The sequence below is a fragment of the Alosa sapidissima genome, chromosome 1 (assembly GCF_018492685.1).
Source record: "Alosa sapidissima isolate fAloSap1 chromosome 1, fAloSap1.pri, whole genome shotgun sequence".
Taxonomy (NCBI): domain Eukaryota; kingdom Metazoa; phylum Chordata; class Actinopteri; order Clupeiformes; family Clupeidae; genus Alosa; species Alosa sapidissima.
The window spans coordinates 8,206,100-8,230,967 of NC_055957.1; the positions used below are offsets into that span (position 1 = coordinate 8,206,100).

Sequence of the window (24,868 nt, forward strand, 5' to 3'; positions counted from 1 at the left end):
CTCCCTAACTGTGTTTTAGAAGGCTGTTAAATCTGCTAGAGAGAAATATTTTGCTGATCTTATAGCTAAACATAGTCACCAGCCTAAGGTTCTTTTCAGCACTTTAAAATCCTTAATCAGTCCCACGGAAACTGCAAATACTGCTCCTTCTTTGAACTGTGGTAATTTTCTTTGATTTCTTTGTTAACAAAATGCTTTGTACCCATTTCCTTGTCACACCTGAAACAAGTTGTATTTAATCTAAAACCCTCCTCTTATCCACTCAATTCTATTCCACCAAGGGTGGTGAAAGAGGCATTTGAGAGTGTGGGTTCCTCCATCCTCTCTATTATCAATTCATCACTTATCTCTGGCCAAGTACCAACTCATTTTAAACATGCAATAGTGCAGCCCCTGCTTAAAAAGCCAGAGCTTGATGACACTGACTTAAACAATTATAGACCCATCTCAAAATTGCCCTTTCTTTCTAAAATCCTAGAAAAGGTTGTCTTTCAACAAATCCAATCCTTTCTATCAGAGAATGAGATGTTGGTCTGGATTCAGTCGGAATCCAGTCTGGATTCCGACCTAAACACAGCACGGAATCTGCTTTAATTAAAGTCACTAACGACTTGTTACTATCTGTGGATGCAAAGAACTGTACATTACTTATGCTGCTAGATCTTAGCGCCACCTTTGGCACTGTAGATCACTGCATTCTTTTAGAGCGCCTTGAGCACTGGGTTGGAATTTCAGGTACTGCACTGAAATGGTTTGGTTCCTTCTTAGAGGGAAGAACCTTTTCAGTTTCTTTCAATGATACTTCATCTTCATCTGCCCCCTTATCGTATGGTGTTCCACAGGGATCAGTGCTTAGTTGTATTTTATTCTCACTGTACATGTTGCCACTCAGTCAAATTATGAAAAAGCACGGTATATCCTATCATTGCTATGCGGATGATACACAACTGTATCTCCCATTTAAATGTGGTTCCTCTGGTGCTCTAAACCCATTGCTTGATTGCCTAAAAGAGATTAAACAATGGATGTTGACCATTTTTTTTAAAACTGAATGAATCCAAAACAGAAATTCTATTTTTTGGTTCACATGAAGCTACAAATAATGCAATTAGTGAACTAGGGTCTTTTGCCAGATATGTAAAACCTTATGCAAGAAATCTTGGCTTTCTACTTGACCCTGATTTTAAATTGTAGAAACAGATTAATGCTGTTGTCAAGTCATCTTTTTACCACCTTAGAATCTTAAGTAAAGCCAAAACTATGTTTTCTTTCAAAGACTTTGAGATATTGATGCATGCCTTTATTTCATCCCGCCTGGACTACTGTAACTCTTTATTTTGGTGTCACTCAGTCCACTCTATCCCGACTTCAGATGGTGCAAAATGCAGCTGCAAGGCTGCTCACCAAGTCTAGAAAGACACAACATATTTCTCCAGTTTTGAAATCTCTGCAATGGTTACCAGTGAAATTTAGAGTAGATTACAAAATTCTTCTTTTTGTCTTTAAAGCTTTAAATGGACAAGCTCCCCAATACCTAAGTGAGCTTGCTTTCACTGCCCTCCCAGAACTCTGAGGTCATCAGATAAACTACTGCTCTCAGTACCTCAGAGTCATCTAAAAAATAAAGGTAGATAGATAGATAGATAGATACTTTATTGATCCCCAGGGGAAATTCAAGGTCTCAGCAGCAGGTCTACATACAACACAAACACATTCTTTAACATCAGAAAGAGTAATTAAAGTATATAATATAAAAACACAACTAAGCAGTAAGGACAGTAGAAGATAAAGAATATGCTAAAATACAGGTGACCGTGCTTTTTCAGTAGCTGGGCTTGTGGAACAGTTGTGGAACAACCTCCCTTTTCACATTAGATTTACACCAACTATTGGTGCTTTTAAAGCCAAGTTAAAAGAACATATGCTATTAATGGCTTTTAAATGAATTGTGGAATGCAATTATTGCCTATTTATATATGTATTATTTTAGTTTTATTTTCCTGTTGTGCTTTTTTTGTGTGTCTTGATTCATTTTGTCTTATATTATCTATTTATTTATCTGTTTTTATTTTTTTGAGCACTTTGGTCAACCACAGGTTGTTTTAAATTGTGCTATATAAATAAACTTGACTATGACTATGACTATGAAAGATTTACTTTACAACAATACAATGAGCCAAAACATATAGTGAAAACTACACAGAAATGGTTTAAAGACAGCAAAGGAGTGGCCGAGTCAAAGCTCAGACCTCAATCCAATAGAAAATCTGAGGCTGGACTTGAAAAGGGCTGTTCACACTCGATCCACTTCCAAACTGACAGAGCTTGAGCAGTTTTGCAAAGGAAAAATTTCTTATTTAACACATTTATGAAAGTGGGGGATTTGGCATAATTTCTGCTTACAATTAAATGGAGAGGGACATCAAGCTCAGATTGTCTCACACATTTATATAAATAGAGAATAAATTAACTCATCTGATATTTCTAGCATTACGCACACGTTTGATTGTCTTTTTCACACCCACCTTGGGTCACCAAAAGGGGGAGACAGAGGGCCAATCACTTGGCTCATAGTTTGGCTTTTGTTATTTCAGTAGCTCTCCTCCCTCTCTTTCCGTTTCATGAATCACCTCGCCCCTCCCGTTAGTCACCATGGACGCTCAAAAGGGGGTAGCTGGTGTGGATTTCTAAACTAAGTTATCGGACAGTTCTGTGACGAACCACGTCTAGAGGCGGTCGCCAGTCTTAACCTGTACACAACTGTTATGAGTTAGCCTTGTTCAGGCTGAAATGCAAGTTATGTACGCCAATGGATTGTCGTCACACCGTGGATTTTATTTCCAATACCTCAGCAGCTTGGATTTACAACACTGTAGGACGATGGGAGTACTAGCCTGTTAGCCCGCTAACAAGGCAGAGCAGCTACAACAAGAAATTTGCGAGCAGCTGGCATTTGTTTCATTTGATCACCGAAGAGTTCTGTCTTAATTCAAGTGTATCGTGTGATCGCTGATCGAACTGTGTAAACTTTCGACGGAGAATAGACTTACCGACCGCTTGGCATTTCTTCTGTCGCGGAAAAGTGGGAGTCAATCCAGACCGTGGTCGCGAGAGTGGCCTGGAAATCTGTCGGGAATTTGAGTTCGCAAATGAAAGTGTGGGGAACTTTAAAAGACAGAGTAACGTCGCAAGAGACGTTTTCCTTTCTGAAGGCGGCCGCGTCCTTGATCTAAGTGATAATCTATCATGGCATCTTTTGTAGACAATAGTTTTCGTCATGCAGTAATAAAAATCCCGGCGGAGAGGACGCAACAGGTAAGGAATCAACTTCTCTTTACTTATTTATTTATTTTACATTACCCCGCCTATCCACTGAGTAAGTCTGCAAATAATACTTAGGCTACTGTCTTTAATTTCTTATAGTTGACGTGTAGGCATGCGTGGAAATGTTCGATAATGGTAGCACATTTGTAACATTATGGAATTAATATACAACCCTTTTGCTACTGTGCTAACACGTAGCCTATATGGTCTAATTTCGTGCTAGATTATGAGGATGGTATATCTGGTGGTCGGAAAGAAACAATGTTGCATATTCGTTTGTGGCATGTTGCCAATTAGTAACCGTTATGACCTACACAGTTAATATAACGGACTCATACGGTATCGCTGTTCTGCGATCAGCTTGAAACTGCTCAGAGTTGGACAAGCAAGTCAGTCCCCTCGGCTCCATGCCATTATTGCTCAGAGGACTTAGTGTGTAGGCTATGGCTAACCCATTATGTCGCCGGCCGGACCTCTGGGCAGGCGAATTTTGTGCAATTCCACATCCTCACCAGTTTCAGAGAGTATCATGTGCTGTGTCTGGACTAAGGAGAAGAGAGTGTTCGATGAGTATCACATAGCCTACACAGAAAAAACTCCTCTATTGCTCAATGATCACATTTTATTGTCATTAGAGGTAGTGTTGTTGGGATGTGGAACTAAATTCCCCTTATTTGTGGGCTGTCTGGCTTAGTATAGGCGAGAAGAGCCAGACTAAGAAAAGGCACACATGGATACCTTCACCAACAGAGTATAAGTATAACAGTACACACAGATATATGATGAGTTATTTATTACTGCTGTTCTGTGGTATTCAGACAGCTTGTATCATCATGGTATATCCTGCAGTATTTTAGAGTGGACATATTGCACCATAAGCATCCAAAGGAATCAAATAACATGCCCACCACAACTCTGTTTGATTCCAATAACATCACCACCAGGCTACTCAGAGTTGGAAAGACAACTGTGTTATTCAATAAGTATACAGCGGGGCGATTGCTGCTAGTGTGAAATGGGAGCTGTGTGTGGGTATGAGAGGAGGATGGAGTGAGAGAAAGGTGGATTGTTTTGGGTTTCACAGAATCACACTGTGGTGAGTTCTCCATCACATTATCTCCATAATCTCGCTCTGTGTTACACAGACATGGCTGGCAGGATGTTATGTTGTTTGTGACTGCAGAGGTAATGAGTGCAGTTCAGTGAGAACGGAAACCCGCACAAAGGCTCAGAACAGCTTTGTGTGTGTGTGTGTGTGTGTGTGTGTGAGTGAGCGAGGGAGAGAGGGTTTTGTATTGTACTGTGTATTTCTGTGCACTGGCCAGTTTGGAGGATTTCCGTCAGACTCCTGCCCTGGCGTGGCCGTCTCTGGGAGCAACAGGAAGGAGCAAGGGAAGGAGATGTCCTGGAGATATGGAGGAGCTGTGGTCAGCACAATGCATTAGACCAGAATCCACTGTGGCATCATATGCACAGGTTTACTTTATCGGCCTGGTTTCATTCGTTTCTATTTCTACCTCAGTGTGTCGGAAGGCCAACAGTTTGCACCAACAGTTATCTGTCCCCTCACTGATTGCAGGATGAGGCATGTAGAGGAGAGCATTTAGAAATGAACTGCTGAAGCAGACAGACCAGACCAGAGTCTCCCCCCAATACCACAGGCAGCCATGGACTGAGGGGGGGGGGGGGGGGGGGGGGGGGGGGTTCTGTGGCCAGCTCAGGGCCCGTGAGAAAGTGTGTTAAAAGTGGTTTCTGGTCAAACTGTATAAGGACTTGAAAGTGTGTAGCCTACTGGGGAAGTGCCACACGCTGTTTCTGTTCCTGCCCAAGCACAGGGCCGAGCTTGTGTTTTGGTATGACTCGTCTGTCTGTTTGGTAGGAGAGCTGCCACATTATTTGGAGATGATCTAAGGTGTTTGTAGTCAGCTCGTGTCGCTGCCTCCGCGTCTCAACTGCTGCTGTTAATGTGACTCACTTCTTAATTTAGCTTTTGTGTCTTTTTTTACTCGTCTTCCACTCCCTCTGTCCCGCGGCCTCATTCTTCCACTCTCTCTTTCCCCTTTTTTTTTACTTTGACTTGCATTTTCACTGTCTCCATGTTTTTTCCTGTTTTCTATATCAGTCTTTCTTCCTCTCTCTCTCTCTCACGCGGACACACACTGAGTAAGTCTACACCCAGAGGAGAAGACTTCCATACTGGCCTCTGGCTGATTGCTAAAGAGGAACCAACCCTGAGAGTTCTCATTGTCTGACCCTAGGATCATGAGTGATCTCCCCCAGCGATCAGACCCAGCCGGCTGGCCCCAGCCCTCTCGGCAGCCTCTCACTGAATCCTGTGTGGGTTTCACAGGTCTTAATATGTCTGCAGTCCCCCCCCCCCCCCCATCCCCTCCACTGTCACTGTGCATCTATACTTTGCACTTCAGTTGTGAGTCAGAAAGTAGCAGGTGGCAGAGTCTTGGTGTGACCTTTCTGTTCCTCAGCAAAAGCTGCAAGGGCACAGATCCCTTTTCACTTTTCACAAGACTAGCGGCGTTCACACCTGGTCTTCACACACATGGTAGCCTGGCTAACGTCAGACCTCATCTCATTGAGATGGGGTCTGGGAACTAGACATTCATTTTCTCGTATTTGAAACGTGGCAGATGCTTTTGTGCAAAGTGACTTTATGTGTAATATGTCTGAAAGTATTAGTTAATAAGCCCACTGTTGTGTGAAATATAACTCATGATCCACGAGGCAAAGAATATTCTGCATTGCTGTAGTCATTCATCTTCTAGGCCATAGAGGCTCCTGGTAGTTGTCGGCTTTCAAAGGCAAGAACGGATGTTTGCTAGTGTAACCTGCGTTGTGTTGAACCTGCACAATTCAGCCCTGCACACGCCCGGACTCGAACCCGCGAACAGCAGCACCTCGGATCGGGAGGCGAGCGCGCTAACAATTGATCCAATAGCCCAGGCTACTGGCTCGCATGCCAGCAGCACTCTTGAGGCGTCGGGGAGTGAGGTTTACCAACGTTCCACAAGCACAGCTAAGCTAGCTGGCATCCGTTACACTAGTAGCCTATATATCCATCTCAAACAATGCAATCTGTCAGCCTTTCATTTTTGGTCAATATGGTCTGCAGTGGCAAAGCCATGAAGAAATGGTATGGTGAGTGAGTGACGCAGAACAGAAGGCCAGTGGTGACCTTCCAGGCAAGTGGGTGTCTATGGAGTTGACCTGTCCTTGTTAACACAGGACTCTGTCCCTCATTGTTGATGGAAAACAAGCATACAACACCAAGCAGCTACCAGCCTGTCTGTACACAACATATTGGCTATTGATCATGGGTTTGGACTGTTGTGCACTTGAAGACTTTTTCCATCCCAGATATGTTTCAACTGTGAAGTGCACCATGAGGCTAGCCCTGTTGGTTAAAAAGGTGTGGACACATTTGATAGTAACAGTAATAGATGTTGCCTGACACGGATGTGTAGTCAGATCAGATGGCGAGATATGGATCACCCACAGGCAAATATTGATGGCTTGTCTGCACGGGTGGCCTGGTTACTGTATACTAGACCCCCATTCAATGTTTTACAGCTCCACTGTGAGAGAGAGAGAGAGAGAGAGAGAGATTGTGTGCCACATGTGAAGAGAAGTGTGAATGTGTAAAATTCAGGGCCAAAGTTCAGATGGCCCACTTGCCCATCTGCTAAACTTACTCCGACAGCAGCATGCACTCTGTCACACACCATGGTGGAGGTGCTGCTTGGTTTTCAAACGGAATGTGGGTTGTTCAGATATAAAGACATGCTGGAAGAGATCCACATAAAACCCATGAATAGTCCCACCAATGCAAAACTTGTGTGTGTGGTGAAGAAGTGAATAGTCCCACCCATCATATTCCTCAGCACCGGAGCTAAGCAGTTTCTCTGGTCACTGGAATCTGTTGCACCCAGCTGCCACCAGCTAGATAGAAAAGTAGTCACATGCAAGAACTTCCCTGAAACCCCACGCGCAGCCACAAATGTAGCCACTGGCTTCTCTCACATTCAGCACTTTGAGTCTCGGTCCCTGTCATCATTTTCCTAATGTCACGCAGGCTAATCCGCTGAGTTGCAGAAGACGTGATGCACCAACATTTGTTCATTTTTACATTAACGTCAATTGATCCTGTTATTTAAAAAAAAAATATATAGGCCTCATTAAAAACAATAAAAAACGATATATAGGCCTCATTCACCAATAGCTTCCTAAGAATTTTCTTAACTGTGTTCTTAAGAAGGTCCTATGAAAACTCTTAAGCAGATTCATGAAGGTGTTCTTAAACCTCAGAATCGTTCACAGTTTAGTTCTTATCAAGCTGAATCTCATTTCTTCTTAAGTGGACAGGGCGTGCCAATTGTTCTTAATTAGCATAGGTAAATGCACTGTCAATCCCCATAAAAGGGCATTCTTTGAAGTGAAAGCACTGCTGCAGGAATTGAACAGTAAATGAGTCATTATATTTAGTAGCTAGTATGGACCCTTTCAAGAGAGTTGCATTATCAGCATCATAGTTGGCCCCACAAGACTTCCTTTTCAACATTCCATATGTTATCTTAATGCAGAGGAAGTAGATTGGGGCCCAAATAGAACGTTCAAGCATTGTTTTTGTTTTTATTGTTGAAAGGGTCTATAAAAAGTAGCTAAGTTTTAAAACAATAATTATAATATTTGTATTCAAAAATATCATAAATGATTAAATATATATATATATATATATTCAAATTATATTACCGGTATATGTTACACCTGATAATGCAATAACCATTTATTTTGCACAAACAAGTCAGTTCTCGTAGATTCTGTTCTTACCTAAGAACAAGAAAACATTGTTGAATGGCAGAATCCTTGTAAAATGAGAGTGGTTGGTGAATGAGGCCCAAAGACATTGCTTGAAGTCTTGGTATGGTATAGGTATGGTATAGGCCAGTGGAGGTGATTTAATGGTTTAGTAGCAATGAATTGTTCAGCTCTTTTTCAAGTTCTAGAACCATCCAAACCAAAAGAACCGTTTTTTCGGAGTCACTAATGTTTATCGGCTATGCATTCTTTATTTTTTGTGTGTAATCTTTTGGCCTGTTTTAAGAATGTCCATCATTTTAATGAAAGTTTATTGATATTTGATTTGAGCAGCTAATCTGATTTCATGCCTCTGCTCTGTGCTCTTGAAGCAGTGTGTTGATTGACTGAAATTGTTTATGGCTCAGTCTAAACCACTGAGTTTGTTTCTGGCATGTAGAGCCAGGACTGTGTATGAACTTCAGATTGTTTTGGAGTGAGCACACACTGAATGGATAGCTCGTGGAATGTGAGGTGCCGATGACTGAACTTGTATTGGATTGGAATAAATTGCGAACTTAACCTATAACTTTGCAGTGGCTTTAAAGTAGATGCTAATTATTTAGTCTCACCTGTCTGACAGATTTGGCAAGTGATTTAAGACGATTTTTTTTTAACGATGGGCATGGCTTCTTAACTTTTAGGGCCACACCCAACAACCATCTGGGGAAAGACTAGCCAAGAGTGGAGAAAAATGTACCCAAATGTTTTGTCAAATTTACAAACTACATCTAACTTTATCTGTTATCTATTGATCCATTTCTGCATAAATAGATAGATAATAGACAAGGCCAGCTACTCTTCCCATCTAAAAAAATGTTTTTCCACCCGTGGGCTTATCTTTAAAAAAGCACTCTTAATAATTAACTGAGGGATGTTTTGTTTTTACTGATTGATCCATTCATATAATTCATTCAACAGCCTTAGCCACACAAAACTACAAAGCGGTTGATTATTTGTGATAACACATGCTGCTAACCTTAATTTCCACAGACAGATTTTTCAATATGCGCTGACATGTTGCAATAGCTTATGTGATCTGCCATACTTGACTAATTCAGACATGAATCACTGGCATGTGAGGGTCGGTTTTTAAGTCACCAAGTAATGCTTTGGAATGTGTTCACTCTGAGCCTTCCAGTTCAGTGAGCCATTAGAGCCACAGAGATGCTAGTAGTGGATCAGCAGACCAGGAGATCGCAAGAGTGAAAACACCAGACAACCAAAACTACTTGTTGAATGTGTTTTTCCACCATATTTTCCCACTATTTTCAAATATGCATATTTCGATTTTTAGAAATCTGCTTAATGTCCCATGTGGATAACATTGAATGTTGATCAACTGACAAAACATTTTAATTAATTTATGGGGGCAAGCTAATTCAATTGGCACAGTATAAAACCCAGTTCAAAACAGTGGCTGGACAGTCACTGAACAGTCAGTCAAGACTGTAGTTTAGTTCATATATGATTACTGAGATGGCAGCAAATAGCCTATACTAAGTTTGAAATGTGCTAAATTTGTCAATCTTTCTGACCGTCTTTCTGGCGCCATGCTTATAGACCAGTTTCTAACAGATGAATTAGTTTGTGGTCTTAGAACTGTATGGATGCCCACAAACGTTTGATTTCGATGAAGAAAAATATTTGTTGAAGGTACATTTTGAACAGTGGATTCAAATGTCAGAGGGAAAAAAATCAAGATCTGTCACAATGTACCTATTTCCATTTTTGAGGGGCTGTATTTTACACAAATTCCAATGAAATGTACCAAATGTGAACAACCATGTACACCAAGCAAAATGATAGGTACACATCATTTTTAAGCAGCCTCATAAACCTTTCAATTTTCCACATCATTTAGGCAACCGCTGTAAATGGCCCCTATAACAGTGGCTGTGACTAAATAGAGAATTCCCCCATTCCACTAATATTTGGAATTTCTTCCACCATTCCACTAATATTTGGGATTTCTTCCACCATACATAAATAAGTAAATCGGTACGTGTGGAGGGAACCCCTGGTTGAGTTGGCACAGGCTGACCCTAATTAATTTGTGTTTGTGACTTTAAACACCAGCAACACAGCAAAGTTTGACACTTACAGTGCAACCGGGAAGTGATCAGACACTTTCAAGTTTTCCACATTTTGATGCACTGATGTTTGTCCTTCTTTACGCTTCTGTCATCCTCTCAAAGGAACTCTGGATCTCATTCATAGTGACCATTGGGTCCTTGGTTACCTGTCTGACCAAGGTCCTTCGTCCCGGATTACTCAGTTTGGTTGAGCGGCCAGATCTAGGAAGACTGTTGGTTGTTCCAAACTTTTCCATTTGAGAATGATGGAGGCTACTGTGCTCTTGGGCACTTTCAATGCTGCAGAAATGTTCTTGTATCCTTCCCCCAGATCTGTGTTTTCACACAACCCTGTCTCACAGGTCTATGGACAATTCTTTCAACCTCGTGGCTTGGTTTTCACTCTGACATACACCATCAACTGTGAGACCTTATATACAGAGATGTGTGCCTCTCTTAATAATATCCAGTGAATTAATTTAGGTACAGGTGGACTCCAATCAAGTTGTAGAAGCATCTTAAGGTCCATTTATAGAAGTAGGATGCATCAGATCTCAATTGCAAGCATCATAACAAAGAGTCTGAATACTTATGTAAATTGAATATAAACCAACCCTGCTGTCCTGCTGCACGCTAGCCCACTCTCACTCCCACATAGCTCTCCTAGTTATGTATTGAATGTTGACGGGCAAGACCCAGGCCAACCTGGACCACACAGAGCATTACAGTTACATACACACACACACACACACACACACACACACACACACCCTTAAAAGAAATGATTGGAATTTGTATTCTGTATCCTTCAGTGTTGACACAGATTCATCATTTACAGAATCCCTCTCTCTCAAGCGAATACACACACTCTCACACTGAGTGTCTCTCCAAAGACAAACAAATGCGGAGAGCCCAGAGAGCACAAACAGCGCTGGGGCTGTCTCTTCACTCGCTTTATTTGGGCCTGCCTGCCCATAGGTGACATTCCATTTTGTCTCCTTTAGTAAGGGGGTGTGTTTGTGTGTATGTTTAGCGCCTTGGCTCTCATCTCTAGCCCTTAACCTCTCACCCTGAGCCCGGGCCTCTGGAAGGCATCAGTCACTGCCCGCAGTGGTGACTCCGGTCCAGAGTTACCCAAGAGCAGGAATGCGAGGAATGCAGAGGGGGTTTGTGGGTGTGAGCCGGCGAGCGTGTGTGGGAGCGCGTGTGTGTCTGTGGCCTGAACTCTGGGGAGGAAATGCCACAGTATAAGAATAAACAGGACTGCTACCACTGAAACCCACCAATCACAGGGCCCCGCAACTCTCACAGCACTCTCCCTCTGGATTGGTGGATTTGAACGTGGGCTGAGTGACAGTTGAAGGCGCTGTCAGTGAAGTTAGCATCCGCAGGGAAATGCGCTAACTGTCGGCAAAACACCACCCAGTGTTCCCAGGGCAGTAGCGTGGCGTGATGGGAAAGAATGGAATGTCCTGTTAGGGTGGCACAGACACACCACAGCAGCAGCAGCACAGCCACATAGTACTGAGCAGGCACTGGAATGGGCCGCACGCTTGTGTACTTTACCATAGATAGATAGATAGATAGATAGATAGATAGATAGATAGATAGATAGATAGATAGATACTTTATTGATTGGGAAATTCAAGGTCTCAGTAGCATACAGACATCACACACAACATGCACTTACAGCAGAAATGGTAAATATAAGTATAAACATATAACAAAACTCCACTGTACAAAGGGCTGATTGTCAAGCGGCGTACCCATCTGAAATCTGTAATCGTGTACACCCTTTCTACAACTGTTGACTGCAGAGTGAGGGATGAGAGCGAGAGAGAGAGAGAGAGGGATGCGGTGAAGGACGAAGAACCAGACACATGAGTGGAGAGCAGAGAGTGGTACAACCTGTCCATTTTCTCAGTGTTAAACATTGACTGCGAGGATTGCGCAATCTGCATATCTGAGGCACAGAGGTGTCCATGAGCTCACACAGGTGCCTTTGTTGTGTGTGTGTGTGTGTGTGTGTGTGTGTGTGTGTCTGTGTCTCAGGTGTTAACACAGGTGGTGGTGATGTCATCCTACCCATAGTTTTGGCAGTGTCATTCTGGGCTCATTCCATGAGGCAACTATGTCCACCTAGTGGTCAAAATAAGGAAACACACTAGTCACACCACCAGTTGGGCCACTGCCATAAACGACACCCAGTCAGTTGGAGTAGCCTGGTTTGAGCATGTGGCCATTGACAAGAGAGCAGGAGAACAGACATAGATTTAGCACTGGAGGCTTCCACCACACACACACACACAAACACACACACACACACACAGATTTAGCACTGGAGGCTTCATGTGTGCAACTCTGTCTCTGTGTGTAGGATCTCCAGATTGTGTACTCTTATCTGCATGGGATGGAAGCACTGTCCAACCTGAGAGAACACCAGCTCAGGTAACAGAACTCTCTCTCTCACACACACACACACCACACACCACACACACACACACACACACACACACACCACACACCACACACCACACACACAAACACACAGACTCTCTCTCCAACTTTCACATACATCCAAACGTGTGCATGCTCAGTGACGTTTCTCTCTGTCTCTCTCAGGTTAATGTGTGAAACAGTCCGATATGAGCAGCATGAGGCCAATGAAGTTCTCTACTAGTAAGTGACATTTTACACACACATCACAAAGCCCACTGAAATGATCCAGTCATGACTTTAGCTGATCCAAGTCATTACACTAAGCTGATGTTTTGAGATCTATTCATGCGACTCTTCACTCGCAGACAGAATTGGCAAAAACAGACACGCACTTGTTCACACACAACGGCACTGCACACACACTTGCTGTCGGCCCCAGCTGTGGCCCAGGCCCACTCCCACACCCCCTCAGCTGGAGCGGCGCAGCTCAGCGCAGCGCGGGGAGAGAGGAGAGGGAGGGAGAAGAGCTTTCCTCTCGGCTTGGACATAATCCGTTGAAAGTGTCTTTGCATAAATCCCATCTGTGAGAGTTTGATGGATGAAACATAAAAACGATGCCCAAGTTTACACTGACCCAACAACAAGCCCTGCCTTCTTCTAGTCACTTGCTACTTAAACAGGGTCAGCATTATTGACATGGCAGTGTGTGTGTGTGTGTGTGTGTGTGTGTGTGTGTGTGTGTGTGTGTGTGTGTGTGTGTGTGTGTGTGTGTGTGTGTGTGTGTGTGTGTGTGTGTGTGTGTGTGTGTGTGTGTGTGTGTAGAACTGGGAAAGGGAAAGTATACACATGACTGTAGGTTGTATTAACAGGTGTGAGTGTGATCTTTCTCTTTTCTCTCTTCTCTCTCTTTCTCTCTTCTCTCTCTCTCTCCTCTCTCTTCTCTCTTTTCTCTCTTCTGTCTCTTTCTCTCTCTTCTATCTTCTCTCCTCTCTCTCTCTCTCTCTCTCTGTTTGTTTCCTCCAGTCCTGATGACATTGGGAGCTGCTGGTACATTTTGCTGTCTGGATCGGTCTTCATCAAAGAATCCATGTTTCTTCCACGCAGCAGGTGTGTGTGTTATTCCATATGTGCCCATGTATGCGTGTGTGTGTGCGCTGCTGTGTTTTAAGATGGCATTCTCTAACCCTCTACCCCCCCACACTGCACACAACACACCTCCAGCTTCGGGAAGCGCTCTGCGGGCAGTGCAAGGAGAGGCTGTGAGTGCATCGTTCTGGAGCCATCTGAGATGCTAGTGGTAAGTATGGGCAGATGTGAGAGAGAGAGAGAGAGAGATGCTCTTAGAGACAGATATGCTCTTAGAGACAGATATGCTCTTAGAGACAGCTTTCCTGAATGTTGTCCTGTCCTCGTGTCCTGTCCCCGTGTCCTGTCCCCGTGTCCTGTCCTCGTGTCATGTCCTCGTGTCCTGTCCTCGTGTCCTGTCCCCGTGTCCTGTCCCCGTGTCCTGTCCTCGTGTCCTGTCCCAGGTGGACTACGTGGACGAGAGTGAAGTGTACTTCCAGCGCCAGGCGTCCCATCGCCAGTCCCGCCGCAGGTTCCGTAAAATCAACCAGAGTGGGGAACGAGAGACCATCATCGACACTGTGGAGCACGATGACTACCCCCTCAGCAGCAGCAAGCCCCCCCTACCCCCCACCTACCACTCAGTAAGTCCTGTTGTCTTTGAACTGAACTGCAAAACACACACACACACACACACACACACACTAAATCATACAACACACAACCATAAAATACACACACTCCTGTAAGCCAGTAAGGCAACTGTACTCTAAGCTGTCAGTGGCTTCAAAACTTCTCTGTGATGCGGGAGTAATGGTGCAACGTTGTTCTTTTCCTTGTGTTTGCAGGAGAGCCCCAAACAACAGGTGAGTCACACACCCATATAGCCATCTACTGAGTTGACCTCTGCGTGCCGCTGGGCTTTAATGAACCCTTTAGTTGAATAGAGCAGTGGAGCTGACGTCTGGCTTGAAAACAGCTCTGTTTTGGGATTGGATCTGGTTTCCTGCTGCTCTCTGGGTGTCTATACATGCATACTAGTAGATTGAGAGTTATGGGGTAATTGCCACCTCATTTCATCTATTGTTCTCTGTCTCTGACTGTCTGTCTCTCGCTCCCTCCCACACACACACACACACAGACAGACACTCTCTTTTTTTCCTCTCTCTTTCTCTCTTGCTCTGATTCTCTCTCTCTGTCTCTCTCTCTCTCTCTCTAGCCGGAACACTGCTGTTCAGGTCTTTCCTTTGAGCATCATTTGAGTGTGTGGAGCCGTTGGGGGGTGATGGCCGCGGGGCGGGGCGGGGCGGGGGGAGGGATGGTGGCAGGGGAGGGGTCTAATTGTTCACTAATCAGTCAGTGTGGGGTCGCGCCGGAGATGGGTTTGTAGGACAGTGGGCGTCAACCCCAGCCCCTAGCAACAGCACCCCTCCCAACCCCCCCACCCCCACCAGCCGCTCTGTAATCCCACCCGCAGTGTGTGTGTGTGTGTGTGTGTCTGTTGAAAAGAGCCGACCCTGTCTGTGTGAGTTTTGTTCATGTGGTGATGGTTGGGAGGCCACATGCCTGGGGCATAAGAGATCGGCTTTGGCTGATAGTGTGTGTGAGAGAAAGTGTGTGTGCCCGTGTTTTTTGAAAGAGTGTGTGTGTGAGAGGGAGAGAATGATAATGGTTTAGTTTAGAGAGGACCCTGATCTGTTCAACATTATGAAGCCGTTAGTTATCTCAAGCACCTATGGAGACAGGAACCAGACAAAAATGGCTGTGAGTATATTTATACCCACTTACTCCAACACATAGAGATTATCTTAGAAACACTTTTAAACATCGGCATCTACGCTCTCATATGTGTAAACACAGCAGTCCTAGCCAACACTGACGTGTGTGCAGTTACTTTAAGCGTGTTTTGTGTCTTTATGCAGTCCGCTGTAGCTGCCTACGCTACATCACACGCGAGTATTTTAGTATTAGACTATTTCAATAGAGGCAAGGCGCAGTCCTATTTGACTAACAGTGACATAAAAGTCTGAGATGTGGTATTTGAGGGTGTTCTTTTAGTAGCAATTGTCTCTACTTTAGCCACATCTTTTTGAAAAGGCTGCAGGGCTTTAACCGGTGAGGTAGTTTCAGTTGTTCTCTCCACTCCTGTGTGTTGGTGTGTTGTTGTGTTGTCAACATTGCCTGCCTCTACATGAGTTGAGATATTTGTATTAGTTTTTAATTTGCAGACTTAATGCTTCATTATCTACATGCGGTTGAACAGTGGTGTTTATCAGAGTTAGTGACCACTAGCATCGGTCTCCGCTATATCATTAGATTAGAGACGGCTGACATTGTGTGGGACTGTGTGTATGGCTGGGTATTTAGGCCAGTAGAAGTAGGCCAGTGCTTTAAACACACGACTAGCATCCATTTTCATAATCTGTCAGAGGGACATTTAAACCTGCGGATTGTAGATGAAGCAGAAGGTGTTTGTCTCTCTCTGTCTCTCTGTCTCTCTCTCTCTCTCTCTCTCTTTCTCTCTGTGTGTGTGCGTGCATGCATGTGCAGATGTGTTTACAGATGTGGGTGGTTTTCAGAGGTTGTTCTGAAATTCATTTGCTAATGTCCTGATGAGTCATTAGTGTATCAGTCAGACCTAATGCTTGATGCACTCTCTAATCTGTGATTTGACTCCAGAGGTGTGATGAAATGTACAGTAGATGGTTTCATGGTGTGTCTTGCTGTGTGTGTGTGTGTGTGTGTGTGTGTGTGTGTGTGTGTGTGTGTGTGTGTGTGTGTGTGTGCGTGCACGTGTGTGGGTGTTTGAGTAGTATTGTTTCTCATGGTTTCTTGATTAAGCATCCTTGCACTCCTCCCCCAGCACACTGTGGTGTAATTGTGTGCTTAGCAGGGACAGATTAGGGGGGTTAATCTTTTGATCCATCGGGAGCTGTTGGGTGAAAGGAAAAACACTGTCTTCAAGTGATCTCTCTCTCTCTCTCTCTCTCTCTCTCTCTCTCTCTCTCTCTCTCTCTCTCTCTCTCTCTCTCTCTCTCTCTCTCTCTCTCTCTCTCACACTCACACACACACCCTGTAGTTCAACAGATGATGTTGGTTTGTGCAGCTATAAGCCATAATGCATGTGAGCAGGTGTATGTATGGTTGCACTATATGTGTGTGTGTGTGTATATTTGTGTGTGTGTGTCTTCATGTAGCTGCACTGTGTGTGTGTGTGTGTGTGTGTAAGTGTATATGTTTCATGGTGTGTGTTTTGCTCTCTTCAGCTGGCAGTGGATTTCTCTAAGCTCCACCTCTCCGAGAGTCTCCACCCCCATCTCACCCGCTCCAGCCAATCAGCATGCAGCTTCACCAGCGAGTCTGGCAGCAGCAGCCTGTCAGACATTTACCAGGTACCACACACACACACACACACACACACACACACACACACACACACACACAGCCTGCCAGATGAACTCTTCTGTACATACGCAAACAGTACAAATTTAATTAAACAATGAACACATGTGGAAAGCAGAATCAAAACCTAGCTTTAGCGAGGGGTTGTTTGTAATGTTTCATGTATACACACACACACACACACTTGACACACGGTGTCCATTCTCTGAGCCCATGTGCAGCAGTCGTGTCTGTCCCTGTGACACAGTAGTCCCAACGACAAGCACAGGCAGCCCTCAGCAAGCTGCCCTGCAGCGCACAGTGTGTGTGTGAGTGTGTGTGAGTGTGAGTGTGTGTGTGTGTGTGAAAGAGAGAGTGTGAACACCTCACTCCCATGTCCCAGTGCTTATGCTCTGGCTGGCTGCTGCTCTAAGCTTTGCCAAGTAATCACAAATATTTTTTCCATCAGCCCTTTGTTTGACGCTCCACATAAATAAATAGTGCAGAAGGTCTGTAGAAAGCCTGAAGGCTAATCCACTACAATGGTAACAAATGCATTGAATTATAAACTACGTCACTCAGGGAAATGTTCAACTGAGTTTGAGGCAACTTCAATTCAATGCCTTTGTCAAGTAATTGGTAATTAATTGCAATGGTTCTGTGTGTGTGTGTGTGTGTGTAGTCGACAGAGAGCGAGTGTGGAGAGTTGGACCTGAGTGGGCTGCCGGAGACAGCAGTGGACTCGGATGAGGAAGAGGAGGACGACGAAGAGGAAGACGTCAGTCGCTCAGCCGATCCGCTCATGAGCAGAGATGTAGTGAGGGACTGTCTAGAGAAGGACCCCATGGATCGCACAGATGACGACATCGGTAAGCACTGCACTGCACTGCACTGCACCCACACACACATGCAAACCAACCCAAAGAACATTTTGTTTTCTTTATTAATTCCAGTTTTTATGAAGTAGGACTGTTAAGGCAAAGAAGAGTCCAACAGAAAGTCCTAAGGATAGAAGAGAAGTCTATGCATGATTAGAAATACTCCTGCTATGATGCTGATAAGTATAGTATAAGTATATATACTCTTTTGATCCCGTGAGGGAAATTTGGTCTCTGCATTTATCCCAATCCGTGAATTAGTGAAACACAAACAGCACACAGTGAACACACAGTGAGGTGAAGCACACACTAATCCCGGCGCAGTGAGCTACCTGCAACAACAGTGGCGCTCGGGGAGCAGTGAGGGGTTAGGTGCCTTGCTCAAGGGCACTTCAGCAGTGCCTACTGGTCGGGGTTCAAACCGGCAACCCTCCTGTTACAAGTCCGAAGTGCTAACCAGTAGGCCATGGCTGCCCCAAGTGATGTCTGTGAGCGAGTGACCATTGCAGTGAAAATGTAAAATAGGTGTTTTGCACTGATGTTTAAATGCTAACAGCTGTGAGTCTGTGTCTGTGTGTGTGTGTGTGTGTGTTTGTGCATTACAGAGCAATTACTGGAGTTTATGCAGCAGCTGCCAGCCTTTGCCAACTTGAGTGTGTGGGTGCGCAGAGAGCTGTGTGCCGTCATGGTGTTTGCAGTGGTGGAGCGCGCGGGCACAGTGGTGCTGAACCATGGAGAAGAGGTGAGCTCTCGCCTCCCCCTCTCCCACGAGACACGCAGCTCTCGCCTCCCCCTCTCCCACGAGACACGCAGCTCTCCCCTCCCCCTCTCCCACGAGACACGCAGCTCTCCCCTCCTCCTCCCCCTCTCCCACGAGACACGCAGCTCTCCCCTCCTCCTCTCCCACCCCTCGTTTGACCTACCTCTGTCTGTTTGGACAGTATGGTTTGGACAGTGTGCGTCACTGCATGCCTGTCCCAAGCCAAGTCTATTAGCAGATCATTTAGGGAATATAGATAGATAGATAGATAGATAGATAGATAGATAGATAGATAGATAGATAGATAGATACTTTATTGATCCTCAAGGGGAAATTCAAGAAGCCTTAATGTGTATGTGTAATATGTGTCTGTATACATGTTACAGCTGGACTCGTGGTCAGTTATTCTGAATGGGTCAGTGGAGATTCTGTACCCTGATGGCCAGAATGAGGCTTTGTGCATGGGAAGCAGCTTTGGTGTGACTCCCTCCATGGAGAAGGAGCTCATGGTGGGAGTGATGAAGACCAAGGTGGACGATTGTCAGGTGCGTGCCGTGCGTCCTCTTTGTTTGTGTGTTGTGCCTGTGATTCCACATCTACTCCATCTGTCCAGATGATGTGCTTGGAGCTCAGTGTAAACTCTTAGCTGCTCTTTTGTGTGTGTTTAGTTTGTGTGCATCGCTCAGCAAGAGTACTGCCACATTCTCAACCGTGTTGAGCTGAACACGCAACGTGTGGAAGAGGAGGGGGAGATCGTCATGGTCAAGGAACACCGCGATCTCGACCGGACAGGAACCCGAAAAGGGCACATTGTCGTCAAGGTACAAAGAGAATTCCTAAATGCTTGAAGTGTTTCTCAGATGGTTAACTCGCATTCTATCGCAATGACCTGCACGCCACACACAAGCTCAACTTCAACAGTGTTGACTTCTGTATTAAAAACACAATGACATGGTTCTCTGGCTCTCTCTGCCTTTATGTTAAGGACACATCCTCACAAGGACCCAGCATTCAACTTCACACAAAAGAAATGCCAATACAGTACAATGCAATGCATGAATCCAGTCCAGCAAATAAACACTTTCCTAACAATGACCGCTCCGTCCTCTCGTCTTTGTCCTGCTGCCTCTCCCTCTCCCAGGGCACGTGTGAGCGCCTGATGCAGCATCTGGTGGAAGACCACTCGGTGGTGGACCCCACCTATATCGAGGACTTCCTGTTGACCTACCGCACCTTCCTGCCACGCCCCCTCAGCCTTGGACACAGACTCCTGGAGTGGTTTAAAGAGCCCAGCCTGCGAGACAAGGTACACACACCTCCCTCTAAAACACGCAGTGCAGCCAGGCTGCCTTTACACCCACTAGAACCGGCTCACACGTGCACAGTACACGTTGGACAGTGCACACACACACACACACACACTAAAAGACACTTGTCTCTGCGTGTCTGTACTGCAGGTCACCCGCGTGGTGCTCATGTGGGTTAATAATCACTTCAGCGACTTTGAGGAGGATGACGCCATGAGCGGCTTCCTGGAAGAGTTTCAGAGCTGTTTGGAAAAAGAGGTGAGGAACGCACACGCACACGCATACACACACGCCCACACACACACACACACACACACACACACACACACACACACACACACACACACACACATATATACACACACACACACACACACACATATATATACACACACACACACACACACAGTTCAGTAGAAGTGTTCTCTTGGCGCTTCATGCCTCTGTGCTCTCCCCCTCTGTCCTCGGAGCAGAAGATGACGGGCCACCTGCGGCTGTTGAACATCGCGTGTGCGGCTCAGGCCAAGCCTCGCGTGGTGTGTGTGTCCCGCGCCGCGCGCGACTGCCCCCTGCCCTTCAGCCTGCTGGGCGGAGCCGAGAGAGGAACGCGCCTCTTCATCAGCGCCGTGGAGGTGGGCAGCAATGCCGAGGAGGCGGGCCTTAAACGAGGAGACCAGGTATGTGTCAGAGGATCACATGACCTCTGTGGTCAGGGAGTGTCGTCTTTGCAGCATGGCTAATGTTGTGTCTTCTCTGTGAGTCTCCATGCTGTGTGTATGGAACCTGTTAGTAGCATCGGTAACACTTTACTTGACAGTATCGTCATAAGAGTGACATGACACTGTCATGAACACATGACGCTGTCATGACACATAAACCCTAATCCTAATCCTAACCCTAACTTGTTATGACAAAAACCGAATGACACTCAATGACAGAAGTGTTATGTCATGAACCTTTATGACTTGTTCATGACACGTTCATGACAGTGTCATGTCACTCTTATGACGATATTGTCAAGTAAAGTGTAACCGTAGCATCTCCTCATGTTGCTGATCTCTCCTCTGCTCTGCTCTGCTCCTTCTGCAGATTCTGGAGGTGAATGGCCAGAGTTTTGAGAACCTGCTGCTGTCGAAAGCCATGGAGATCCTCAAAGGCCAGCTGCAGCTCACAATGAGTGTCAAGACCAACCTGCTAGGTGTGCTAAGTCACCCCCTTACACACACACACACACACACACACACACACACACACACACACACACACACACACACACACACACACACACACACACACACACCTACACACACATTCCGCTATGTGTAGCATTCAAGCATCACCAACAAGTGAATGCACAAAGTTAATCAGAATCAGAATTAGGTTTATTGCCAAGTAGGTTTTCACATACAAGGAATTTGCTTTGGTCTCAATGTGCATGACATCCAATAAGTAAAATACATACAATACAATAGCACAATAAATAGACAACATGTTAGGACAAGACAGACAACCAGATAGATATATAGATAGATAGATAGATACTTTATTGATCCCCAAGGGGAAATTCAACCATAAGTAAGTTTAGCAAAGTTAGGACGAGACAGACAAGCATAAGTAAGTTTAGCAAGACACTGAGTTTACAAACAAACAAAAACAAAACAGAGCGCACACAGACACTGAGGCAGCCATTTGTGGTGCCATAGCAACCACATAAATGACACACAAGACAAAAGATGCCGGACGGAGCGGCGTCATAGCCAGCGTACCCGTGCCGCCAAGACATACAAGACAGACAAAAAAGTTGGTTGCATCTAAAATATTATTCAGTCGATCACTCTCACTGTGTCGTGGTTGCGGAGAGTCGATGCGCTGCATTGTCAGATGCAGGGCATCGAGCGTCGTGGGCCAGGGTGTTGATGTGGCATTATCAGCAGCTCGATGGATGTCGTCCAGGGAGCATCCAAGGTCGAAGGCAGTGTTTAGCTGTGTTGTTGGCTGTTGTGATGGATGAGCACCATGCAAGGCAGGCCATAGTGCATTTGACCTGGTAAGCCCAGCGTCCAGGAAAGCGTCCAGAGCCTCGGTACGCATAGCATCTCCGGCGCAGTATCCCCGCTGACCGGCAGTGATGGAGACCCTCGTTGCTGAGAATAGCACAGATGGAGCATACGTTCAGCTCAGTTCAGCTGTCGTGTAGCGAACAACCCGCATTTATGAGCAGATCTCTGCACACAGTGGCCAAGTGGGGGTCAGACTTTCAACACCAGATGCGCACCTCTCAGATACGGCAGGTAGTCAACCGACTATCAACAGTCGACAGTTCGAGTCCAGCCAGCGGCAGCAAAGTTACAGCCAGTAACATCAGCAGGGCAGACCAGTCACCAGATGCCTCGCCGGTGGCAGTCGGCAGAAAAAAACAGCTGATGACCAGGTGAAAATCAGCTGAAAATCACCAGGTGATCACCAGGTGAAAAACAGCACAGGTAGAACGCAGAGGCAGACGTCAGGTGAAAACGCAGTAAAAGTATGGACCAACGAAATAAACAATCGAGATAAAAAAAGCTATCTATAATTGTACGGCTAAACTAAACCAATGTACAGGAATTAAGGAAAATAAAACAGTCTGGAATAAAATAGTAAATATAAAAGTAATAGTAAATATATCGGGAATAAAATAGTCAATATAAAAGATCATGTATCTTTGTTTTGGTGGTCATGATGCATCATCTGGGTTGGCTGAACTGTAGTGCCATCAATGGGTCAGAAGGAGCCACTGCAACACCAGGGGACATTTGGCAGCCAGACAGCGTGCTGCTCCCGTATGAGTCCAGTCAGTAGTGAGAGGAACACATTCCTGAGGAAGATCTGGAGTCATGACTCAGTAAACACGCTCAGACCCGTCGTTGCGTTCCAACAGCCACACTGGGCGCAGTCGGTGGCAAGTTGCTAATATGCAAATATGTGATCAGGAGCCAGAGCCATGCGGAGTGGGCGTGAAACTGGCATGTGTTCAGCTTCCCTGTCACGTTTGTGTGTTGTGTTCCATATTTGCTTGTACATTTTTCTAACTGTTATTCGTGTGTGTGTGTGTGTGTGTGTGTGTGTGTGTGTAGTGTTTAAGGAGCTGGTTTCCAGAGTGTTAGAGGAGAGGAGGAGTGGAGTTCCGCACCTGCCAAAGATTGGTGATGCGCGGAAGAATCGGCTCTCTGTTCCTGACCTGGCGGTAACGTTAGGGGGTGGAGGTCAAGAGAAGGTCAACAGGAAGGCTAAAGCTCACACAGTAGGCGGCCGCAACAAACTCCTCAAGATTCTGGACAAAACTCGCATCAGCATCTTGCCACAGAAGCCATACAGGTACTCTCTCAATTTGTCTGTATTTCGAATTCAGATTTGTAGAGAGAAGGAGATGGTGTGCACACTGGATATGCGCTCCAAGACATATTAAAAGTATAAAAGGCAACTTTTAAAAGTATTTCTTGGAGCCCATACAGTGTGTGCAGACCATCTCCTTCTCTCTGACACGTTTTGTCTGGCACCTGTTACAACATATTTTTGATGTGCGCACCCGTCTCTACAAATAATTCAGATTCATACCCGCACACGCACACGCACACGCACACGCACACGCACACGCACACACACACACACATACACACAGCCTTACAGACTCACATGGTGACGTTTGGTGGTGTTTGTGACAGTGTGGGTCAGTCCCAGGATGACAGCATAGTGGGTATGAAGCAGTCCAAACACGTGTCGTCCAGTTTGACAGCCAGCGGAACCCTGTCGCCAAGCAACCCTGACCTGCAGAACCAGCAAGTAGCTAGTGAGCACACCAACTGCCAATCAGGTGAGCTCTACAATACAGCCCACCTGAGCACATGACATTACCTCTGCAAAGTCAGTGTACAAGAACAGTGTCTCATGACTGTGTGTGTGTGTGTGTGTGCGCGCAGAGCAAGACCAGGTGCTGCGTGTGTTCAAGGCTGATCAGCAGAGCAGGTACCTGATGGTAACCAAGGAGAGCACGGCGAGGGAGGTGATCAATCATGCGATGAGAGAGTTTGGTCTGAGCGCGCCCCCTGAAGCCTATTCGCTGTGTGAGGTGACTGTCACGCCTGAGGGCGTGACCAAACAGAGACGGCTTCCTGATCAGCTCAACAAACTTGCTGATAGGATTCAGCTCAGTTCCAGGTACCAGACACGCACACGCGCGCACACACACACACACCCACACAGACACACACACACACACACACCCACACACAGACACACACAGACACACACACACGCACACACACACCCCCACCCACACACAGACACACTCACACACACAGACACACACACACACAGACACCCACACACACACACACACATGCACCAGCATTCTCTGTATCTGTCTGTTTTCCGTGTCTTTCATTTTCACTCTCCTCTTAACTCTCTTCATTCTCATCACCAACATACTGCATCACTAGACCAATTTTTACTGTGTGTGTGTGTGTGTGTGTGTGTGTGCGCGTGTGTGTGTGTGTGCGTGAGTGTGTGTGCGTGTGTGTGTGTGTGTGTGCGCGTGTGTCTGTCTGTGTGTGTGTGTGTTTGTGTGTGTGTGTGCGCGTGCGTGTGCGTGTGCGTGTGCGTGTGTGTGTGTGTGTGTGCGCGTGTGTCTGTGTTTGTTTGTGTGTGTGTGCGTGTGCGTGTGCGTGTGTGTGTGTGTGTGTGCACGTGTGTGTGTGGGGCAGGTACTACCTGAAGAGCAACACGGAGACGGAG

The 24,868-nt window shown here is 45.7% G+C and overlaps 1 protein-coding gene across 1 annotated transcript in view; it reads left to right on the plus strand.

The window, feature by feature from the left end:
• Positions 1 to 2,628: 2,628 nt before the first annotated feature.
• The window catches only part of rapgef2a (Rap guanine nucleotide exchange factor 2a), a 37,021-nt gene continuing 14,781 nt past the window's right edge, over positions 2,629 to 24,868 (plus strand). The window contains exons 1-20 of the mRNA XM_042080090.1: positions 2,629 to 3,315; positions 12,646 to 12,716; positions 12,891 to 12,947; positions 13,731 to 13,814; positions 13,929 to 14,004; positions 14,237 to 14,416; positions 14,621 to 14,638; positions 17,039 to 17,164; positions 17,836 to 18,022; positions 18,637 to 18,773; positions 19,178 to 19,336; positions 19,460 to 19,612; positions 19,933 to 20,097; positions 20,249 to 20,356; positions 20,572 to 20,775; positions 21,188 to 21,296; positions 23,212 to 23,452; positions 23,800 to 23,948; positions 24,055 to 24,292; positions 24,838 to 24,868. The exon at positions 24,838 to 24,868 is cut by the window's right edge and continues 359 nt beyond it. Of these exons, the coding sequence (XP_041936024.1) occupies positions 3,247 to 3,315; positions 12,646 to 12,716; positions 12,891 to 12,947; positions 13,731 to 13,814; positions 13,929 to 14,004; positions 14,237 to 14,416; positions 14,621 to 14,638; positions 17,039 to 17,164; positions 17,836 to 18,022; positions 18,637 to 18,773; positions 19,178 to 19,336; positions 19,460 to 19,612; positions 19,933 to 20,097; positions 20,249 to 20,356; positions 20,572 to 20,775; positions 21,188 to 21,296; positions 23,212 to 23,452; positions 23,800 to 23,948; positions 24,055 to 24,292; positions 24,838 to 24,868 (2,562 nt within the window). The 5' untranslated portion in view covers positions 2,629 to 3,246. The remainder of the gene's footprint in view (positions 3,316 to 12,645; positions 12,717 to 12,890; positions 12,948 to 13,730; positions 13,815 to 13,928; positions 14,005 to 14,236; positions 14,417 to 14,620; positions 14,639 to 17,038; positions 17,165 to 17,835; positions 18,023 to 18,636; positions 18,774 to 19,177; positions 19,337 to 19,459; positions 19,613 to 19,932; positions 20,098 to 20,248; positions 20,357 to 20,571; positions 20,776 to 21,187; positions 21,297 to 23,211; positions 23,453 to 23,799; positions 23,949 to 24,054; positions 24,293 to 24,837) is intronic.